Genomic DNA, 25,000 nt, shown 5'->3' on the forward strand with positions numbered 1-25,000 from the left:
TTAGAGACCACAGAAGACATGTAAATATGAATTAAATGCTTAAACATGTAGCTAGGTGTAATGTTAGAGACCACAGAAGACATGTAAATATGAAATAAATGCTTAAACATGTAGCTAGATGTAATTTTAGAGACCACAGAAGACATGCAAATATGAATTAAATGCTTAAACATGTAGCTAGGTGTAATGTAATGTTAGAGACCACAGAAATGAACCTTTCAAGCCTGTTTTCTCAACTCGCTGTTTCTCTGCAAGACATTACTCTATAAGCCACAACTCCAAAACCGGTGGGTCAAACTGAACAACCAATATGTCAATTTGAAGCTATGACTCCCTGCTTTCACATGACATGAATTCAAAGAAATCCAATGGCAGTCCCTCAGTCAAATGTAGTCACAAACATTATACTGTCTGTGTCATTGAAATAACATAGTGTAATTCTACCACGAGGGTACAGGTTCTCTCATCCGTGTTTTGTTTGTATTATCGGTTGACCAGTGACAAGATGTCTCCCTGTTCTTGTCAGAGGTTAAGCCAGTTAATCCTGATCCTTCCCTTCTATCCTTGGCAAAGATGAGGACAGGTCACCGAAAGGCCAAACGTTCAAAGGTTATTAATTAACCCACAGCACATTAACCCCGCCATCGATCCCCCACCAGTGTGTTGTGGCAAATTATTAGATTGAAAAAGGACGTCGTGCCAGATGTTGTGATTCTGACCTGAGATCAGATTCAAAAAATGTCTTCTACATCCTGACAGTTTTCTGAAAAAGCTGTTTCTATGTCAGTCGTTCTTCGATTTTTCAAAAATAGCAGACCTACAAGCTCGTGGCGCGCCACTCGGTGGCGCGCTATGAGCTTGTAGATCTGCTATTTTTCAATAGCTAAAGCATAACATAATGCTAACACCAAAAGGGGTTCACGCCCAAAATGGGCTAGACTACAAACATAATTATATTGTTAATTTGTTATAATTCTTCTCAATCAAAGCACTCTGTGTAGATACATCAGTGGTGGAAAGTAACTAAATACTTTTACTTAAGTACTTTACTTGAGTATTTCCAATTTACAGTACTTTTACTTATACTCCACTACATCTCGGAGCCAACATTTGTACTTACTACAATTATTTGAACACTTTAGTTACTAGTTACTTTGGCAATTTTAAAATCTACAAGCTCGCAACGCGACGCATTGTGAGCTTGTAGATCTGCTATTTTCAATACTTTGTACACATTTTGAACTTGTGAAGTATGACATTCTGCAATATGAGTACTTTTACTTTTAGTACTTTGAGTACATTTTACAATTCCGTACTTTTACTTGTAACGAAGTAGTTCTAAATTGCAGTATTGGCACTTTTACTTAAGTAAAACAATTGAGTACCTTTTTCCACCACTGATCCCCACCAGTATTTCTTGGCAAATGATCATATTGAAAAGGATGTTGTGACTAGACTACAGCAAAAATGATATTGTTACGTTGTTACACTTATTCTCAATCAAAGCACATGCACATGCAGGTGTGTGTATAAGGCTTCTCATCTATGTTCATTGTGCGGTGTGTCAAACAGTGTAGAATGAATTGAAGCTAAAAAAAGGATGGCAGTGTTTTCTCGTCTAAAAAGGTCAGCAGACTATACTTTGTAAGTTTATTCCAGTGTATGATGATTAAAAAAGTCTACCCAAAGTTACCTTCAAAGTCCAAACTAGGCTGTTCTTTTAAAAAACAGGTCAGGACACAGGTGTGTGTGTGTGTGTGTGCGCGCTCAGTTCAGTTCAGTTCACTGTATCCATTAAGCTTTCTACTTCAGCTCCACAGTGGCCCCTACTGGTATCTACACAGCGTTGCTGGAACAGGAGTTAAAAGTGTGTATGTATATAGTTTGTTACAGCAGAGGGAAAAAGCCTCAAATAATTATTATACAGATTCATTAATTAATTTGTTTTCAATATTTTCAAACCGCCCGTCTGTTTCATATTCTTATTTTTTTTTACCAATGACAGGTTCAAGATTATTAGGAATATTTATGATATATATTATTAATTAATATTTATTAATAATTTGGGCTTTTGGGCTGCTAGCTTCCTTTAATGTTTAGTCTTATAGTCATTGACACTTAAGACAATTGGGTATTTTCAAATTCGTACCATTCTACTGATTAAAGTGCCGACATGAGAGAACGGACACGATTGATTTATAACAATCGTTATTAGTTTACAGCAGGTGCTTTTCATTTTTGTCATATGGTCAGCGTGCCACATATCATTATGACACCACATCAAAATTAACCCATTCTGAACAGGGAACCCATTCTGGTGTTGGCATCATGTTATGCTTTAGCTATTGAAAAATAGCAGATCTACAAGCTCGTAGCGCGCCACCGAGTGGCGCGCTACGAGCTTGTAGGTCTGCTATTTTTGAAAAATCGAAGAACGACTGACATTTTCAGAATCTGATCTCAGGTCAGAATGGGTTAATCAGACCAGTGTGTGTCCAGTGGAAACCTCGTATGAATCTGATCTCAGGTCAGAATGGGTTAAATATTCCCCAACTGACAACCTTATAGAAATTCCAAACCGGCCCCCGTAAAATCTGAATCCCCCCCACCCACCCCCTTTTACCCCCCTCACTGTATACTGTTTCTTTTCCCTTTTTACCTCCTCCATGACGATTTCCTGTTTTGACTATATTATAGTTGTGTATATTCGTAATGTTTTGACGAATTGAAAATGGTGGGCCCTAATATGGCTTTATGGTGTCGTCCACTCAACAGTCGACCGTTTTTTTGTATTGAGCTGTACTTGAAATGTACTGTAATTCTGAAAACTGTTAACCCATTCTGGGCGAGAACCCCTTTTGGTGTTTTAAGCATTATGTAATACTTTAGCTATTGAAAAATAGCAGATCTACAAGCTCATAGCATGCCACCAAGTGGCGCGCTACGAGCTTGTAGGTCTGCTATTTTAGAAGAATCGTGAAAATGCGGCACAAATCGTTGCATATATATCTATATTATATATATATTCTTTCAGAAGACGTCTTTTTCAATTTTATTCAACGTCAGGCCTAAATGGGCAAATAAATCAATCAATCAATCAATCAAAAAGCCTTACCTTTATGCTGCAGGCCAGCTCCATGAGCTTCTTGGCGTTCTCCTCGGAGCGGTACCGCTTGGGAACAGGAACCCGGAAGAACTTAAGTGCTCCCTCGAAGTCTGTTTGAATCAGGTCATCTTTTGACGTCTGGGGGTAGTAAAACAAAATACAGTAGGGTGTAAAAAAAAACACATTTAGACCTGAGGACGATTCTACAAATGTCTTCTAAATCCTGTCAGTCGTTCCCAAACATTTTCATTGTCAAGGACCCCCAAAAATATATGTAATTGGCCACTGACGCCCCATCTGAAAAAATGTTGTTCCAGTGACCCCCCCCCCCCCTCCCAGTAGCCTGGGCACCATTTCATTTAGGGTATATGATCCTTTCGGGAGAGAATGATATCGTTACGTCATGTTGTAGCAACTTCCTTTTCCCTCAAACCGATTTTTTTCAATAAAAGCTGAAGGCTACGAGAGCTTTTATTGAGAAAAACAACACTACAACATGACGTAACGATATCATCTGCTCCCGACCAGATCATACAGACTTTTGAGACCAGGCTTTCCTCCGAGGTGGTTAAAAATAGCAGACCTACAAGTTCATAGCGCGGCACCGAGTGCTAAATGTAATCAAATGTGACCAAATTTGACTGACACTGCCATTGGATTTTTCAGAATTTTAGTTTTTTCACGTCATACGAAAGTAGGGAATCATAGCTTCAAATTGACCTATTGGTTGCATTGAGTGCAAAATGTTCGTCGACTATAGGCCTACCTTTTTTCACTGACGAAAAACTAAATGAAAACTAAGCTATGACGACTAAAACCGAGACTAAATATACCGACAATTTCGTCAACAAATAAAAGATTAGACTACAATGTTAGGAAGGGACTAATGGACAAGAGATCCACTATAAGTCATTTTACACTTGGTTGCGTGCTGAAAATAGCCGATGTACAAGCTCACACTGTTGTGAGCTTGTAGATCGGTCATTACGACGGCATCGAGGCACCGCCAAAATACATTTCAGTCGACTAAATCTACAGTTGATTCTAAAACCAGACTAAACACTAAAACATTCCGGGTGACTAAAATGTGACTACAACTAAATGAAAACTATTCAAGAGACTATGACTAAAATCAAAATTTGCTGCCAAAAACAACACCATTATGTGTATATGCGTGCGCGTGATACTGTGCACGAGCAGTGCACGAGCATCTTACCTTCAGAAGTGCCAGAGCTACATTGAAGATCACACTGATGCCCTGGCAAAACAACACAGAACAACAACATTAACCCATTCTGACCTGAGATAAGATTCATACGAGGTTTCCACTGGACACACACTACTGGTCTGATTAACCCATTCTGACCTGAGATCAGATTTTAAAAAAAATCAGTCGTTCTTCGATTTTTCAAAAAATAGCAGACCTACAAGCTCGTATCGCGCCACTCGGTGGCGCGATATGAGCTTGTAGATCTGCTATTTTTAAATAGCTAAAGCACGACATGATGCTAACACCCGCCCAGAATGGGTTAAAAGGATTGATCGGAAAGCAATAGTGGCAAGAATAAAAAACAGACTATTATACAATTCAAATTAATAGGATGATATTGGCAAAAAAAAATGTAGAGAGTGTCAGGTTGAGAGTGCCTGTGTCTCTGTGTGGTCTCATGAATAGAGGGTATGCGCATACATAAAGTGAATGGGAAATCGAGTGGCAAAGTGAGTTTCATGTCGTTTAACGTCGTTTAATCCAATCAGATCAGACCGATTGTCTGGATGAACGGGGTACGGGTATAGTTTTGTGCCACTCAGTAGGCGTTCCCGCATAACTTCCGGGTATGATGATGATGTCACACGCATACCCTCTATTACCAAGAAGCAGTCAAGAAAACACAAACATTTCGGCCTTCGTCAGTATACCTGACGAAGGCCACATAGCCCAGACGTTTTGTGTGTGTGTGTGTGCGCGCGTGCGCGTGCGTGTGTGTGTGCGAGTTATCTACCTCACACAGGAGCAGGTCGATGATATGGAAGACCATGTAGAGGGGGAACTTGGCCGTGAAGAGGGTGAGGAACCACTGAGAGGCGTACATGTGGGCTTCAAGACCGCCGTTCACAAAATGGGAGTACAGGTCTGGGAGGTACTCCTGGTTTAGAGAGACGCACACGCACGCGCACGCACACACACACACACACACACACACACACACACACACACACACACACACACACACACACACACACACACACACACACACACACACACACACACACACACACACACACACACACACACACACACACACACACACACACACACACACACACACACACACACAGAGGATAGGTAGATGGGGAGATGAAAGAGAAAGAAAGACAAAAAACATCAGTTATAAGTGAAAAAACATTCCGTACACTGTCTTCAAATCTTTGCGTGTTTGACTGACTAGACAAGACAGAAAGACAGACAGGCAGACAGACAGACTCACTGTACGTACAGACAGACAGACAGACAGACAGACAGACAGACAGACAGACAGACAGACAGACAGACAGACAGACAGACAGACAGACAGACAGACAGACAGACAGACAGACAGACAGACAGACAGACAGACAGACAGACAGACAGACAGACAGACAGGCAGACAGAGACAGGACAGACGGTTACAGACCTGCATGAGTCTCTCCAGCTGGAAGAACTTGCAGTGCAGATCTTCAAAGTTCTGCTTGAAGAGGTCCCTGAGGCCGTAGTCAAACATGATCTTGACCAGCACGCTGAAGGCTTGTTCCTCGGGCATCTGGGGGAAAAAAGCACAACATTTCACCACCATCGTCACAATTATTGATGCTCATTAAATTCAAGTACAAATATATATATTCCTCAACCACTTGGACCCTATAGAATCCCTTTTCTGCATGTTTGCATTGTGTTCGTGAATGTTTCCAATCACAAATGAGCCTTTGTGCATTCCTGAGTCGTACAATTTGAACACCTGCTAAGGGGCTGTTTTGGTTTATTGTAACACCCTCTGAGTTCAATGGACAGAGTGCTGTGATAGGTGAGCACTATGCTAATTCCGCCACTAGATGGTGGTGTTGCTCACACTTCAACTATCGGAAAGCACTTAAACATTACCAGATTTACAAGTTACAGCACACACACACACACACACACACACACACACACACACACAGACACAGACACAGACACAGACACAGACACAGACACAGACACAGACACAGACACAGACACACACACACACACACACACACACACACACACACACACACACACACACCACCAGTGAGCCTTAAGGGGGCTCCAGGTGGTCCCAAGCTAAATGATGGAGAGTTGGTAACTAAATGGACCCTCATTTTACACTCTTGAGAGCGTAAAATTAAACCAAATGGTTCAATTTGGTTTAATTTATTTTGCGCTCTCGAGAGTTACATTATTTGTTAAACATCTGCATTACTTAATTTACAAGAGGTCTACTAAATTTAGATTTTAGTTTTAGTCATAGTCTCTTGAATAGTTTTAGTCACATTTTAGTCACCTGGAATGTCTTAGTGTTAGTCTAGTTTTAGTCGACTAAATGTCATGAGATTTTAGTCGACTAAATCTACAGTTGATTTAGTCGACTAAAATGTGTTTTGGCGGGCTTTGACGCCGTCGTAATGCTGAAAATAGCTCACAAGCTCGCAACGTGCTGTGAGCTTGTAGATCGGCTATTTTGAGCATGCGACCAAGTGTAAAATGACTGGATCTCTTGTCCCTTCCTAACGTTTTAGTCTAGTCTTTATTGGTTGACGAAATTGTCAGCGTATTTTAGTCATAGCGTTTGTCATCATGGCTCCGTTTATATTTCGTTTTCATGTAGTTTTTGTCAGTGAAAAAAGGTAGTCGACGAACATTGTCCGTCATATAGTTTTAGTCGACGAAAACAACACTGATGTGGTCAGAGGGTGAAAAAAACAACACTGATGTGGTCAGAGGGTGAATAAAACAACACTGATGTGGTCAGAGGGTGAATAAAACAACACTGATGTGGTCAGCAGGTGAATAAAACAACACTGATGTGGTCAGAGGGTGAATAAAACAACACTGATGTGGTCAGCAGGTGAATAAAACAACACTGATGTGGTCAGCGGGTGAAAAAACAACACTGATTTGGTCAGAGGGTGAATAAAACAACACTGATGTGGTCAGCGGGTGAATAAAACAACACTGATGTGGTCAGAGGGTGAATAAAACAACACTGATGTGGTCAGAAGGTGAATAAAACAACACTGATGTGGTCAGAGGGTGAATAAAACAACACTGATGTGGTCAGAGGGTGAAAAAACAACACTGATGTGGTCAGCAGGTGAATAAAACAACACTGATGTGGTCAGAGGGTGAAAAAACAACACTGATGTGGTCAGAGGGTGAATAAAACAACACTGATGTGGTCAGTGGGTGAATAAAACAACACTGATGTGGTCAGAGGGTGAATAAAACAACACTGATGTGGTCAGAGGGTGAAAAAAACAACACTGATGTGGTCAGAGGGTGAAAAAAAAACAACACTGATGTGGTCAGAGGGTGAATAAAACAACACTGATGTGGTCAGAGGGTGAATAAAACAACACTGATGTGGTCAGAGGGTGAATAAAACAACACTGATGTGGTCAGAGGGTGAAAAAAACAACACTGATGTGGTCAGAGGGTGAATAAAACAACACTGATGTGGTCAGAGGGTGAATAAAACAACACTGATGTGGTCAGAGGGTGAAAAAAACAACACTGATGTGGTCAGAGGGTGAAAAAAAAACAACACTGATGTGGTCAGAGGGTGAATAAAACAACACTGATGTGGTCAGAGGGTGAATAAAACAACACTGATGTGGTCAGCAGGTGAATAAAACAACACTGATGTGGTCAGAGGGTGAAAAAACAACACTGATGTGGTCAGCAGGTGAATAAAACAACACTGATGTGGTCAGAGGGTGAATAAAACAACACTGATGTGGTCAGAGGGTGAAAAAAACAACACTGATGTGGTCAGCGGGTGAAAAAAACAACACTGATGTGGTCAGAGGGTGAAAAAAACAACACTGATGTGGTCAGAGGGTGAAAAAAACAACACTGATGTGGTCAGAGGGTGAAAAAACAACACTGATGTGGTCAGAGGGTGAAAAAAACAACACTGATGTGGTCAGAGGGTGAAAAAAACAACACTGATGTGGTCAGAGGGTGAAAAAAACAACACTGATGTGGTCAGCGGGTGAAAAAAACAACACTGATGTGGTCAGCGGGTGAAAAAAACAACACTGATGTGGTCAGAGGGTGAATAAAACAACACTGATGTGGTCAGAGGGTGAAAAAAACAACACTGATGTGGTCAGAGGGTGAAAAAAACAACACTGATGTGGTCAGAGGGTGAAAAAAACAACACTGATGTGGTCAGAGGGTGAATAAAACAACACTGATGTGGTCAGAGGGTGAATAAAACAACACTGATGTGGTCAGCAGGTGAAAAAAACAACACTGATGTGGTCAGCAGGTGAAAAAACAACACTGATGTGGTCAGAGGGTGAATAAAACAACACTGATGTGGTCAGAGGGTGAAAAAAACAACACTGATGTGGTCAGAGGGTGAATAAAACAACACTGATGTGGTCAGCGGGTGAAAAAACAACACTGATGTGGTCAGCGGGTGAAAAAACAACACTGATGTGGTCAGCGGGTGAAAAAACAACACTGATGTGGTCAGCAGGTGAATAAAACAACACTGATGTGGTCAGCAGGTGAATAAAACAACACTGATGTGGTCAGCGGGTGAAAAAACAACACTGATGTGGTCAGCAGGTGAATAAAACAACACTGATGTGGTCAGAGGGTGAAAAAACAACACTGATGTGGTCAGAGGGTGAATAAAACAACACTGATGTGGTCAGAGGGTGAATAAAACAACACTGATGTGGTCAGAGGGTGAATAAAACAACACTGATGTGGTCAGAGGGTGAATAAAACAACACTGATGTGGTCAGAGGGTGAATAAAACAACACTGATGTGGTCAGAGGGTGAATAAAACAACACTGATGTGGTCAGCAGGTGAAAAAAACAACACTGATGTGGTCAGCAGGTGAACTCACGTGTAGCAGCAACACAGCGGCCAAGAAGGACTGTCCTTGGCAATATCCAATCTCCTCATCATAGACAGAGTAGGCCTGGGGGGGAGACACACATGCACGCGCACACGCACACACACACACGCACACGCACACACACGCACACACACACAGTATGTTACCCTCTTAAATCTAGAACATTATTATCCTTGACAGTAGCCTGTCCTTCAAAAAAAAAAAGAAGAATGTCAGCCTAAAGGGCCTTTCAGACGTGAAGCGACATAACGCGCCTGTAGTTCATTTCCAATATGAGACCTGCGTGTTTGCGCGGAGCGACAACGCAAGCGTATTTATATTTACGCGAGCGTGAATTTGTCGCGCGTTGCTCGTTTCGTGCACAATAGCAGATCCACAAGCGCGCGCTACGAGCTCGTAGGTCTGCTATTTTAGAAGAAGAAGGTGAATGTGAGAAGCTGTCCAAGCGAAGCTGCTGCTCAAAGCAAACATTCATGAGCAAATCAATGCACACATGCACCAGGGAGGGGAGGGGGGGGCAATTATTTATTGAAAACTCCCGGCACCTGAGGACGTACGCGAGGTCGCCACAACTCTCTCGTCTCATAAATAGTTGATGTGATGAAAATTAAAACAACTCACAGCAGCACACACACACAGCTGATAAAGGATTACGGAAAGAGAAGTGGAGTGGAGGCTGTGTGTGCGTGCGTGCGTGCGAGCGAGCGAGCGTGCGCGTGTGTGAGAGAGAGACTGTTCACGAGCACGTGCACGCAAGCTGTGTACTACAGGCAGCTGGTGTGCGAGTGATTCTACACCTGTGTGTCTCGCAGTCAAGAGAACAACTGTGATCGCTATGACCTCATTGAACCTGCCTCAGAAACAGAGTCGGTTCAGTTTCACTATGTCGTCTCATTTGGAGTACATCATTTAGATGAAAAAAACAATGGATGCACCTGGGACCCATCCTCAGCGATGTATCCCAAGGTCATCGGGGTCTCTGTCGAACATCATACTAGTCCTCACCCAGCCGGGGGTGATCAAGTCCTGACCAACGTCCCAGTAGCTAGCCTCGATCAGCCCCATTAGGGCAAGACCAGGGCCACACAATCGGATTGGAACTACTCCAGGAACTACTCTGCATGCATGCCGGGGACTTGGAGGTACGTTTCTGGCGCGTGGAAGGACTCGGCTCTGTGGGTTGACTCCTGTCCGGGCCCAGGCCCGTCCTATACGTCTCACCAGGTCCAATTCCTGCTCTCACCAGGCCCAGGACCTGCTGCGCTGCACCAGAGCCCCAGCACCATGGGGGACTTCATTCAGGAGCAGTGGATTCCTAAGTTGCCACACGCCCCGTTTGAGCAATTCTCGTCTTTGCATCGACTTTGTATGCAATCGCGCCGCTCCAGCCATCCTAGTCGGAACGCAACTTTAGCCGCATTGGTTCTGGCAGGGTCCACCTGAGCAATGGTGGTGCCGCGGGCTCCGCTTGCGGCCTTGAATGGCCGAACCCAAGACCTGGATATATTTCTACTTGCAAAAAAATTTATGTAGATAAAAAAAAGAAAGATTGGGTGATATCTTTCGCAATGATAAATAAAACATGTTCTAGAGTCACATTCTAATGATCAAAAAAAAAAATATATATATAAATTACAGAAATTTTACTTACTTTTATCAGGGTTAAAGGTCAAAGGTCATATGTTAAAGAAATCTAAATTGCCAGAGATTTCGAAGTTGTGTGAATTTCTGCCTGTGTGTGTGTGTTTGTGCGTTTTTGGGGGGGGGGGGGGGTATTCATACGGTATGCAAATATCATGACCATTGGCCTTGCAATGAACATGATGTTTAGGTGAAAAAAAGAACAGATTTTTCTTTAATCAATTAATTAATTAATTAAAATATAAATGTTATATATTAGTCTTCTGAAAGAATATATATTCAAAGATTTGTGCCGCATTTTCACGATGTTTCAAAAATAGCAGACCTACATGCTCGTAGCGCGCCACTCGATGGCACGCTATGAGCTTGTAGATTTAAGCAATAAGCCACGAGAGGTCTCAGGTAGGCAGTCTTCTACCCCCCAGCCATTGTAAAATACGCGGTAAGCTGGGGCCTCGAGTGGCTTATTGCTTTTCTAAAATGGTTACAAACATATAGCAATATTAACCTAATAAAACTATTAAATTCACAAAAGTAGCTACGCTTTGCTCCACTAGAGTGAGCAACATGACTTCCTTGTTTTGCTCTGCAAGTAGCCTATGTGACGGGAGAATAGCGCTTGATGTCTTTACGGGGCTGCCTGGAGCCACACATTCACAGTCGTATGAGCCGGGCGGTGCTTACACGCCCGCACGGCATGTGTTTGTAAAGCAATCAAGCGCTCCCCTTCCCCAGTACAGCTGGAATCACCTGCAAATTATAAAGTGATTGAAGGAGTGGGTTATCGGTGGAATTTACACCGGTCACGTGACGGTAACCAGCCAATCAGAATCAAGTATTGGGACTACCCGTTTTAGAACTGCTATTTTACGAATGCTAAATTATAACATAATGCTTAGTTAAAACACCAAAAGAGGTTCCCGCCCCAAAATGGGTTAACCGGTTTAGTTCAGACCAAAGGTTGGCCATGAGGAGAAAAAAAACATTTAATTAAGCCTGACGTATGCTTCGTTGTTTGAGGGTGTTGCATTAGCTCACAATGCGTTGCATTTTTTTTGACGCAGTTTGAGTTTGTAGATCTCCTGTTTTCGGAGCGCAAACATCTTTGCACGACGACGCGTAACTTAAAGCATTCGAACGCTGAGGGAGAAAGCTCACATCGGCCTGGCCTACACTTCACTCACACTGTGGATGTTGCAAAAGATGAACGGATGAATACAAATGTACAGTGTGTATGTATATATATATATATATATATATGTATATATATATAATGCACAATTCATTCCCACAGAAGTAAGTGATGCCAAAGCTTTGATTCTAACAAAAACTTGCTGAAGTCTATCTCTCTCTCTCTCTCTCTCTCTCTCTCCCTCCTTTAACCTTTTCTTTGGCATGTGTATTAAAGTTTTCTCAAAACAATGTTTACATAGAAATACTGGATGCACACACAGTAGAGTTCGGTATAGAAATATCCCACTGGAGGGTGTGTGTGTGTGTGTGTGTGTGTGTGTGTGTGTGTGTGTGTGTGTGTGCGCGCGCATGTGCGTGTGTGTGTGTGTGTGCACACGTGCGTGCGTCTCACCTTGCAGATCTTATAGAGAGAGTCCTGTCCGTCTCCTCCGGTGTCTTTGAAGTAGTCGTGAGCAGGGAACGTCCTGTTGATGTCCCTGGTGATGGCACTGTCCTGGGGAGACTCCTGACAACGACAGCAGGGCGGGGAGAGGATTCAGGGTCAATGTTTAATGACAGCAGGGCGGGGAGAGGATTCAGGGTCAATGTTCAATGACAGCAGGGTGGGGAGAGGATTCAGGGTCAATGTTCAATGACAGCAGGGCGGGGAGAGGATTCAGGGTCAATGTTTAATGACAGCAGGGCGGGGAGAGGATTCAGGGTCAATGTTTAATGACAGCAGGGTGGGGAGAGGATTCAGGGTCAATGTTTAATGACAGCAGGGCGGGGAGAGGATTCAGGGTCAATGTTTAATGACAGCAGGGTGAGGAGAGGATTCAGGGTCAATGTTCAATGACAGCAGAGCGGGGAGAGGATTCAGGGTCAATGTTTAATGACAGCAGGGCGGGGAGAGGATTCAGGGTCAATGTTTAATGACAGCAGGGTGAGGAGAGGATTCAGGGTCAATGTTCAATGACAGCAGAGCTGGGAGAGGATCCATGGTCAATGTTTAATGACAGCAGGGCGGGGAGAGGATTCAGGGTCAATGTTCAATGACAGCAGGGCGGGGAGAGGATTCAGGGTCAATGTTCAATGACAGCAGAGCGGGGAGAGGATTCAGGGTCAATGTTTAATGACAGCAGGGCGGGGAGAGGATTCAGGGTCAATGTTTAATGACAGCAGGGCGGGGAGAGGATTCAGGGTCAATGTTTAATGACAGCAGGGTGAGGAGAGGATTCAGGGTCAATGTTTAATGACAGCAGGGTGAGGAGAGGATTCAGGGTCAATGTTTAATGACAGCAGGGTGAGGAGAGGATTCAGGGTCAATGTTTAATGACAGCAGGGTGAGGAGAGGATTCAGGGTCAATGTTTAATGACAGCAGGGCGGGGAGAGGATTCAGGGTCAATGTTTAATGACAGCAGGACGGGGAGAGGATTCAGGGTCAATGTTCAATGACAGCAGGGCGGGGAGAGGATTCAGGGTCAATGTTCAACGACAGCAGGGCGGGGAGAGGATTCAGGGTCAATGTTTAATGACAGCAGGGTGGGGAGAGGATTCAGGGTCAATGTTCAATGACAGCAGGGAGAGGATTCAGGGTCAATGTTTAATGACAGCAGGACGGGGAGAGGATTCAGGGTCAATGTTCAATGACAGCAGGGAGAGGATTCAGGGTCAATGTTTAATGACAGCAGGACGGGGAGAGGATTCAGGGTCATTGTTCAATGACAGCAGGGAGAGGATTCAGGGTCAATGTTTAATGACAGCAGGACGGGGAGAGGATTCAGGGTCAATGTTCAATGACAGCAGGGAGAGGATTCAGGGTCATTGTTCAATGACAGCAGGGTGGGGAGAGGATTCAGGGTCAATGTTCAATGACAGCAGGGTGAGGAGAGGATTCAGGGTCAATGTTTAATGACAGCAGGGTGGGGAGAGGATTCAGGGTCAATGTTTAATGACAGCAGGGTGGGGAGAGGATTCAGGGTCAATGTTTAATGACAGCAGGGTGGGGAGAGGATTCAGGGTCAATGTTCAATGACAGCAGGGTGGGGAGAGGATTCAGGGTCAATGTTTAATGACAGCAGGGTGGGGAGAGGATTCAGGGTCAATGTTTAATGACAGCAGGGTGGGGAGAGGATTCAGGGTCAATGTTCAATGACAGCAGGGTGGGGAGAGGATTCAGGGTCAATGTTTAATGACAGCAGGGCGTGGGGAGGATTCAGGGTCAATGTTTAATGACAGCAGGGCAGGGAGAGGATTCAGGGTCAATGTTTAATGACAGCAGGGTGGGGAGAGGATTCAGGGTCAATGTTTAATGACAGCAGGGCGGGGAGAGGATTCAGGGTCAATGTTTAATGACAGCAGGGTGGAGAGAGGATTCAGGGTCAATGTTTAATGACAGCAGGGTGGGGAGAGGATTCAGGGTCAATGTTTAATGACAGCAGGGTGAGGAGAAGATTCAGGGTCAATGTTCAATGACAGCAGGGCGGGGAGAGGATTCAGGGTCAATGTTTAATGACAGCAGGGCGGGGAGAGGATTCAGGGTCAATGTTTAATGACAGCAGGGTGGGGAGAGGATTCAGGGTCAATGTTTAATGACAGCAGGGCGGGGAGAGGATTCAGGGTCAATGTTCAATGACAGCAGGGCGGGGAGAGGATTCAGGGTCAATGTTTAATGACAGCAGGGCGGGGAGAGGATTCAGGGTCAATGTTCAATGACAGCAGGGTGAGGAGAGGATTCAGGGTCAATGTTTAATGACAGCAGGGCGGGGAGAGGATTCAGGGTCAATGTTCAATGACAGCAGGGCGGGGAGAGGATTCAGGGTCAATGATCAATGACAGCAGGGCGGGGAGAGGATTCAGGGTCAATGATCAATGACAGCAGGGCGGGGAGAGGATTCAGGGTCAATGTTCAACGACAGCAGGGTGGAGAGAGGATTCAGGGTCAATGTTTAATGACAGCAGGGTGGGGAGAGGATTTAGGGTCAATGTTCAATGACAGCAGGGTGGAGAGAGGATTCAGGGTCAATGTTCAATGACAGCAGGGCGGGGAGAGGATTCAGGGTCAATGTTCAACGACAGCAGGGTGGGGAGAGGATTCAGGGTCAATGTTTAATGACAGCAGGGAGGGGAGAGGATTCAGGGTCAATGTTTAATGACAGCAGGGAGGGGAGAGGATTCAGGGTCAATGTTCAATGACGGTTGCTTTGCAAAGTCATGGAGAAAATATATATGTGTTCCAATGGATCTAATGAACACATTTTGACCTGAAAAAAAAAAAAGTCTTCTGAAAGAATATATATTTGAAAGATATGTGCCGCATTTTTACGATTTAAAAAAAATAGCAGACCTATACACGCTCATACACGACTTTAACCCATTTAGACCTGTTTCTATTATCAGTGCCTGGTGCTCAATATTTCATGTCGAGGACCCAAAAAAGGACCGACACCCATCTGAAAATATGTTGTTCCAGGAACCTCCCCAGAAGCAAAGGTTTTAGTTGAAAACGTTCGCTCTGAAAGAATATATTCAAACATTTGGGCCACATTTTCACGATTTTTCAAAAATAGCAGACCAGAATAAGTCTTGCACACCGCTTTGAAAGCTCCCCAAAAACGTTATTTACCAAATAAATCCGCACACACAACGTTTCGGCCTCGGCGGCCTTCGTCATATACCTGACAAAGGCCACCTGATTCTTTCTTTGGCAGTTTCTTCTTTTTGTTGGAGCACCCAGGCGTGCACAGATATTCACTAGGGTGTGCTAGAGCAACCCCTGCCCTTCTTTTTGTACAGTGTACACTGTACAGTTTGTGGACCATGGTGACATTGACCAATTCTTGATAAAAAAGCTTCTAATATATTATTTAGGCCCCAAAATCAATACATCTCACACTATTAAGGCAACCGGGCCGGTTCCACGCGCTGCACAAGGTGCCCTTTTTTAACTTGAGCCCCTCTAAATGTCTGTGCACGCCACTGTGCATTAGCCTGGGATGTGCGTGCAAACTCCTGACCACTTCAGTTAGAAAGGATAGCCACGGTGAAGGCCGCATAGTCGTAAAACGTTGCTGTTTCCCTATTAACCCAATCTGCCCCTGCACCTGTTAATTAAACAGAAACGCAGTGCAGTTGCCAGAGGTATGCGGGGACAATTGAAAGAATAAATAACCATGACATGTGCATATCGCGTACACATCAGAAAAACTTTTTTTTTTTAATCGGAAAAAATAAATAATATATATATTACAAATATATATATATATAATATATTTATAACACACACACACGCTCGCGCACACGCCCATCAGTAAATACTGCATATTAGAATTTTGGCAAGCCTTGCTATATTCAAAGATGAATCACCCTTTGCTACATTATTGATACCCTGTTTATGTGCAACAGAACAGCCTCTAAATAAGTAATGTATGTACGCGCGGGTCGCGCGCATGCAGGTGCGTGGCCTGCACACACAAGCACGTGCACGTACGCGAGCAAGCACGCACACATGCACGCGCCAGTGAGCTAGGTTACCCAGACAGGATTCAACTCCAACAGTTTCCAATCAACCCCATACAGCTAACAAAATGTCCCGATTAAGCGTAAGCTTAAGGGTGAGCTGTGCGTGTGGATTTCATTAATTTATAGAGTGGAGAGTTCTCAAAGTCTGCCCGAGCCCCGACTCTACCCTACCCGGCCAGACATTTCCGGTACTAGGGCCCAAAATGGACGCTAATAAGGGCCTTTCTCGACCCAACCCCTCTCACATTGTTTATGTTACGTTTAGGATACAAGATGGCCGCAGCACCAGGAGGGGGTGGGGCGGAGGTGAGCGGGCGGGGTCGACATATGACCTCACTGGGCTGCGTTCAAGACACTTGACTTGTGTCTGAACACAGCTTTGATGGATGTGTTCTGCCCCCCTCACCTCCCCTCCCAAACTATATGGGCTTCCAATGGAAATGCATTGGAGCTGCCATCATACACGGACACAAGACAGACACAAGACGGGTGTCTTGAATGTGTGAACGCCGCAGCCCAGTAAGGCCCACCCCCTCCTGGTGCTGCGGCCATCTTGGATCCTAAACGTAATATAAACAATGTACAAGCTCATAGCGTGCCACTCGGTGGCGCGCTATGTAGATCTGCTAGTTTTCAATAGCTAAAGGGGGTTTCCCGCCCCCAAAATACACGTTTTGGGTTTATAGATCTACTCGGTTCGGTGCGCCACCGAATATAAATCCTTATCAATCAATATAAAAATCACACAGGCAGCAAGCAAGCGAGAACATCAGGGAGAGAGAGAGAGAGAGAGAGAGAGAGAGAGAGAGAGAGAGAGAGAGAGAGAGAGAGAGAGAGAGAGCGAGATGCATGACAACAGGGATTTTACTTTAAGTCTATACTTTAGCCTATTTTGTGCAAAACCTGTGTGTGAACATGTTTTATGAATAACTGAACACGTGAAGTTGCCATTTTGCCAAATATATGTCTCGTCTTGTTCTTTCACTGCGATATAATCTGAGCCACTGGTGCCGCCTACATGGCGATGTTTCTTTTTCTTTCTTTTCTCTCTCTCTGGCTTAATTAACACGGAGGTTTTCATTCATTCATTTTATTTTTATTTATTTTTAAGATATTTTTTTGCGGCTTACGCCTTTTATTGATTTTTGAAGGGACAGACAGTAGGCTGACAGGAAACGGGAGAGAGATGGGGGGATGACATGCAGTAAAGGCCGTGTCGGGTCCGGGAGTCGAACCCGCGGCACACTGCGACTGGATTACCAGTCCGGTGCCCAGACCGTTACGCTACGGCCTGGGCCCATTCATTCATTTTTAAGCTCTAAATTAGCACGGAGGATTCGAGCGCTGAGCGCTGCCATCAAGGCTGCCGCACTCAATCACAGAGAAATGGCCGCCTCGTCATCAACACATTGCATAGAAAAGGTGGATGTACAGACAGTACACAACAGGTCCTTTCCGGCTGACTAATCCTGGAAAAAAAACGCCACATGCGACTTTCGAACACTTAACATAAAATGTCTGGCTTTTCCTGTGCAGCTCGTTATCCCCTCTCTCGCGCATTACCCAGATTCGGGGGTCTCGCAGCTTTATTCCCCCCCCGCCCCCGAAAAGGAAGAGAGCGTTTGGGAACCTAAAGAAAAGCAAAGCGCGAGAAGAGAAACACGGGAAGCGAGGGAGGCTAAAACAAAGCAGTGGCCTTTTATTAAACAACCGCCACTCCCCACAGTGGAAGTGTGTGTGTGTGCTTGCATTATGTGTGTGCATGTGTGTGTGTGTGTGTGCGCGCACGTGTGTGAGCAGTTTACTGCTTACTGGACAAGCGTTGGTACATTTGCAGGATGGTGTGCGTACAGTATGTACTGTATATGGTTCACACGCAGATATTTTCGGTGAGCTTGCATGTCCCCCAATGTCAAGTGTATGAGACTTTTCCTGCGCTCTCTCCTCTCCTCTCCTCTCCTCTCTTCCCTCTCCGTTAACAGCGAGCGACATTCCCCGAGCGTGAATGATAAGGATCCGTGTTTATACAAAGCACCACTTAGCCATACTTATCTGGAGTGGTGAGAGCTCGTACAAAAGACCAGCTGAACGTAATGGCCAATTAGCTGCCCGAAAGCGGGGCCTGGACCACTGGGGGGGAGGGGGGTGTCACGTGACAATGGCGCAAAAACATCGAGAGGTGTGTGTGTGTGTGTGTGTGTGTGAGCAACACAAAGAAAAGAGACACAGAGTTATACAGTAGATATAATGTATATACCGTAACTGCACTGCGCCTCTTTTTTTTTTTTAACCCATTTAGACCTGAGAAAAGATTCTACAAATGCCGTCTAAATCCTCTTTCTATGTCAGTCGTTCTCAAACATATTTATGTCGTGGCCCCAAAATGATGTAATCGGCCGCAGACACACATCTGAAAATATCTTGTTCCAGGGACCCCAGGGACCTTTCAATGCCATTGGTCATGATATTTGCATATAAATACCCCCCGCAGAGGCTGAAATTCACACAAAAAATAAAAATGTCTGGACCTTTACCCTAATAATCATTGTAATATATGTTTTTTTGTGATCATTAGAATGTCTGAAACATGTTTTATTCATTATTGTGAAAGATATCCCCCAAATGTAAATTATTAATTTATTATATTATTATATAATTATTATAAATTTTTCATCAAACTTTATTTTTTTTAACATATGTTTTAGTCTTAGTCCTAGTAGTACAAAGTAGTAGTAAGGTTGGAATCTATTTTTTGCAAGTAGAAATTAATGCGGGTCTTAGTAGAGGGTTAATAGAGACAATACACCATACATAAATAGTGAAAGCAGATATAATCATTAGGGAAGGTGTATGCATGTACTATGTGTATTATATTTAAACTCTTCATTTCCATTTTCCAGCCATTCAGTTGCAAGAAAAAATAAATAAAAAAAGGTTTTTTTTTAATAATTTGAGGACCCCCCCAAAATAATTTGGCAACCCCCAGAGGGGTCGTGAACCACGGGTTGAGAAACACTGGTCTACGCGACGCTGGAGGTTTGGGCGAGCACGTACGTACTACAAGCATCCCACAGTTCCAACTCGCATTCCATGTGTGTCAACTGGCCAACAAGGGCTTTTTATCCGTCGCTCCAGGTTTTTAAATGCTTAGTACTACTAAAGCCATTGCAATGAATTCGACCAATTTAAGCCTGACGTGAAAGAGAAACATGTCGCTTGGATGAATCCTCAGTAAGTTCTGGAATCAATGAAACAGCCAAATCTTGAATACTACATTTCCTTCATCCCGACCACATCCTCAGTGACAGTCAGTGCTCTAGTGTATTCTATCAATGTCTATATATCTGTCGAGCCAAAAAACCCACCGCCGTCCAGTATAGGCGCTGCAGAGTGACACTGCCCGGGCTATCTGCAGAATGATATTATTCAGCTTGTGCTGTCTTGTCAAGACACTTTGTCACAAAATGCGTGTTAAGGGTTTTAGTGCATTGGGATCATTCTCTCTCACTCGCTCACACGTACTGTAATGCACTGCACAGACTTAACGTTTCTATAAGCAATAATATATGTCAACATTTTAATGACCTTTTTTTATTTATGTTTTTGGTATTCAGACAGCCAGCAATGGGTAAAACGCTCCCATTGTTTTTAGTCTTTGGGACACATCTGCATTACATTACAAGCTTTGTCATTGGTCGATTTGCCTGTCTACTTCCCATTTGGCTAGTCATTTCGACCAGGTTTTCTTCGACCAATGACAAAGCTTTTCTAGGAAGATCTTTGAATGCAGATTGTGGCCCCTAGATGTGTCACAGAGACTACATTTAGTTTGGGAGCGTTTTACTCATGGCTGGCTGTCTGAATACCACAAAATAAATAAAATAAAAATGTCATTACAATTTTGAGATATATTGCTTATAGCAACAGCAATAGCAATCTATGTATCGTATCGTTTTGCAATGCAAATAATCGTTATCGAATAGTTTTGCTATGCATATAATCGATTGCATCAATACTACATTTTTCTGCGTGGTATTTAGCAATTTTTAGAAGAAAAATAAAAAGAGGGGTTTAATTACTTAGTTTAAAATAATGTCAATGCATTTTAAATAGTTAATGTATCTATTTCAAATCATTGAATCGTATCATATCGGTCGGATCGTGAACGTGGCGTTGTGATGGAATTCATTCCGCAGTCGAATTAACCTTGCAGCGATATTTTAGAAAGATGCATCATTAGTGACCATTTGACTGAAAGCCTGCCATCGCGCAAATTCTAGCTTTTCACCAGAGACATGCAAATATGAAATAAATGCTTAGACATGTAGCTATAGGTGTAATGTTAGAGACCACAGAAGTGAAACCTTTCAAGGCTGTTTTCTCAACTCGCTGTTTCTCTGCAAGACATCACTCTATAAGCCATATCTCCAAATCTCTGTCAAACTGAACAACCAATAATATGTCAATTTGAAGCTGCTTTCAGCTGTGGTGGGAAAAGTACTCAATTGTTTTACTTAAGTAAAAGTACAGTACCAATACTGCAATTTAGAACTACTTCGTCACAAGTAAAAGTACGGAATTGAAAATGTACTAAAAGTACAAAAGTATCGGCATCAAAATGTACTTAAAGTACTCAAAGTAAAAGTATTGTGAAGTAAAAGTATTGTGCAGAATGTGCCATTTCACAAGATAAAAATGCGTACAAAATCTATCGAAAATAGCAGATCTACAAGCTCACAATGCGTCACAACTATTTTCAAATGTAGAGGGTTGAAGTGGTTAATGTACCGGTACGTTTTCTAATCAAAATCAATCTCCAACGTAAACTAGTAACTAAAGTTTTCAAATAATTGTAGTGGAGTTTAAAGTAAAACATTTGGCTCTGAGATGCAGTGTAGTAGAAGTAAAAGTACTGGAAATTGGAAATAATCAAGTAAAGTACAAATACCTCAAAATTGTACTTAATCCATTCTGGGCGGGAACCCCTTTTGGTGTTAGCATTATGTTATACTTTAGCTATTGAAAAATAGCAGATCTACAAGCTCATAGCGTGCCACTCGGTGGCGCCCTACGAGCTTGTAGGTCTGCTATTTTTGAAAAATCGAAGAACGACTGACATAGAAACAGCTTTTTCAGAAAACTCTCAGGATGTAGACGACATTTTTAGAATCTGATCTCAGGTCAAAATGGGTTAAGTACAGTACTTAAGTAAAAGTACTAAGTTACTTTACACCACTGGCTTTCATATGACATGAAAAAAACCGAAAAAATAAAAGTCCCTCAGTCAAATTTGGTCAGAGGATTATTAAGGACAGGCCATTTTCACTCTGATGGCGTTTATTTAACCATCTTCATTGCAAGTTCTCCACTGAACCCCGATCTGCCAATGGGAAACAGAATCCCCTTTTTGGCCGCGAGTATTAGAGAACTTTCATTGTAGCCAAGGTTAATGGACTTTGGCAAACACATAATTGGATTGGATGCCATTACTTTGAAACATTGTGAGAACTAATTCCAGACCTCTTTGTGTCCTAACCCAGCATTTATTATAATGTCATGGCGACAGCGCAGGCGTACCTAGAACTGCACATGGCAGACATGCCAAGGTGATACGGAAAAAAACTGATATCCCAGTCATACTTCCAGAGCTACTATACCGTCCCCTGAAAATACCCCCGACATGGCACTGTTCCCCTGCGCTGTCAACACCCCAGTGAGCAGGGCTCTCTGGAGACACACTAACTGTTTTCCAACAAGAAAGACACCAGAGCACTGCTCTCTGTGTGTCACTGAGTGTACAGTGTGTATTTATTTGTGTGTGCGTGCATGCGTGCGTGCATGTGTGTGTGTGTGCATGTGTGTGTGTGTGTGTGTGTGTGTGTGTGCAGGAAACCTGGGTTTCCATAACTCCAGGACAATGCCACGGCGTATCGAGGCAGTGTTGAAGGCAATAAAGGGATTCCCCAACCCTTAAAGTATTGAAGATTGACATTTCTGTATTGATTTGATGTGATCCTAATTTCTTAATGTGGCATTCAGATTAAAACTCTGTTTCAGTGAGTTTTATGAGCCGGAAGCCAACATTGTGTAAAGATAAACAAATAAATACTTGAAATCATTGACGTTTTGTGCACTGGAATCTATAATCTATGAGAGTTAAACTTTTTCAATGTAATTATGGAAATAAACCATATCCATGATATTATTATTTTTTTGGAAAGTTGAGTTGGGAGTTAGAATCCGACGGGAACCCTTTTTGGTGTTTTAAGCATTATGTTAAGCTTTAGATATTTAAAAATAGCAGATCTACAAGCTCATAGCGCTGCACCGAGTTCTGCACTACGAGCTTGTAGGTCTGCTATTTTGTTTTTAATCTCGAAAATGTAGTGCAAATCTTTGAATATATATTCTTTCAGAGCAAACGTTTTCAACTCAAATCTTTGCTTCTGGAGGGTCCCTCCCTGGAACAACATATTTTTCTGATGGGGGTCGGCAGCCAATTACATATATTTTTGGGGGTCCTTGACATGAAAATGTTTGAGAAGCACTGACATAGAAACATGTTTTTTTTTAAAGAAAACTGTCAGGATTTAGCCTTTGTAGAATCGTCCTCGGGTCTAAATGGGTTAAAATGAATGAAAAAAGTAAATGAACAAAACTGAATTACTTTGATAATGGCACATTCGATAGGCCATGCCATTACGATACACTGGCGTGGGCTGCACATTTATGAAGGAGGGTAAATGGAAGTCCTTGACGAGAACAACATAAAGACTGTATAATGGTTCAGACATCTTTATTGATCCCAAAAAGGTCCATTTTCATTTGCAGCTCACACAGTCCGCACTCACGCACACACGCACGCACGCACGCACGCACGCACGCACGCACGCACGCACGCACGCACGCACGCACGCACGCACGCACGCACGCACGCACGCACGCACGCACGCACGCACGCACGCACGCACGCACGCACGCACGCACGCACGCACGCACGCACGCACGCACGCACGCACGCACGCACGCACGCACGCACGCACGCACGCACGCACGCACGCACGCACGCACGCACGCACGCACGCACGCACGCACGCACGCACGCACACACACACACACACACACACACACACACACACACACACACACACACACACACACACACACACACACACACACACACACACACACACACACACACACACACACACACACACACACACACACACACACACACACACACACACACACACACACACACACACACACACACAGCATCAGAGGCAACAGATCAACATACTGTACATACTGTCTAGGTCAATACAGAGACAAAACAACAACAAGCAGCATTAATAATATAAAACATTGTTCTTTTTCTTTTTTTTGGCAGTTACATAAACCGAGTCTATAGGCCTAATGAAAGAATTATAACAGTCATTTTAAATGTCTATATATACCGTCTGCATTTAATAGCCCCTGCTACAGTCTTTTATTAGGAATGAAGGACTTAGTGCAGCAATTTATTCTCCCAAGGGGCAATAACACCAGCCCAGAGGGAATTACAATGAGTTCACTGGTCTGGTTATTGCATCATGCAATAGAAATATGGGGTCGCACACACACACACACACACACACGCACCAAGAACTGCTGTAGTTTAAATAACAGTGATGGGGTCACACACACACACACACACACACACACACACACACACACACACACACACACACACACACACACACACACACACACACACACACACACACACCAATAACTGCTGTAGTTTAAATACCGGTGATGGGGTCACACACACACACACACACACACACCAAGAACAGCTGTAGTTTAAATACCGGTGATGGGGTCGTTTTCACACACACCAATAACTGCTGTAGTTTAAATAACGGTGATGGGGTCACACACACACACACACACACACACACACACACACACACCAAGAACTTCTGTAGTTTAAATACCGGTGATGGGGTCGTTCGCACACACACCAAGAACGGCTGTAGTTTAAATACCGGTGATGGGGTCACACACACACCAAGAACGGCTGTAGTTTAAATACCGGTGATGGGGTCACACACACACACACACACCAAGAACTGCTGTAGTTTAAATACCGGTGATGGGGTCACACACACACACACACCAAGAACTGCTGTAGTTTAAATACCGGTGATGGGGTCACACACACACACACACACACACACACACACACACACACACACACACACACACACCAAGAACTGCTGTAGTTTAAATACCGGTGATGGGGTCGTTCACACACACACCAAGAACGGCTGTAGTTTAAATACCGGTGATGGGGTCGCACAAACACACACACCAAGAACTGCTGTAGTTTAAATACCGGTGATGGGGTCGCACAAACACA

General features: G+C 43.6%; 1 protein-coding gene across 1 annotated transcript in view; it reads right to left on the reverse strand.

The window, feature by feature from the left end:
- The window catches only part of rabgap1 (RAB GTPase activating protein 1), a gene marked incomplete at its 3' end in the record, with an annotated part of 141,795 nt that overhangs the window by 29,853 nt on the left and 86,942 nt on the right, over nt 1–25,000 (reverse strand). The window contains 6 exon segments of the mRNA XM_083793641.1: nt 3,116–3,244; nt 4,323–4,364; nt 5,110–5,253; nt 5,782–5,907; nt 9,249–9,323; nt 12,487–12,600. Coding sequence (XP_083649767.1) covers nt 3,116–3,244; nt 4,323–4,364; nt 5,110–5,253; nt 5,782–5,907; nt 9,249–9,323; nt 12,487–12,600 — 630 coding nt within the window.

Source organism: Protomyctophum parallelum (assembly GCF_964188405.1).
Source record: "Protomyctophum parallelum genome assembly, chromosome: 21".
Classification (NCBI taxonomy): Eukaryota; Metazoa; Chordata; class Actinopteri; order Myctophiformes; family Myctophidae; genus Protomyctophum; species Protomyctophum parallelum.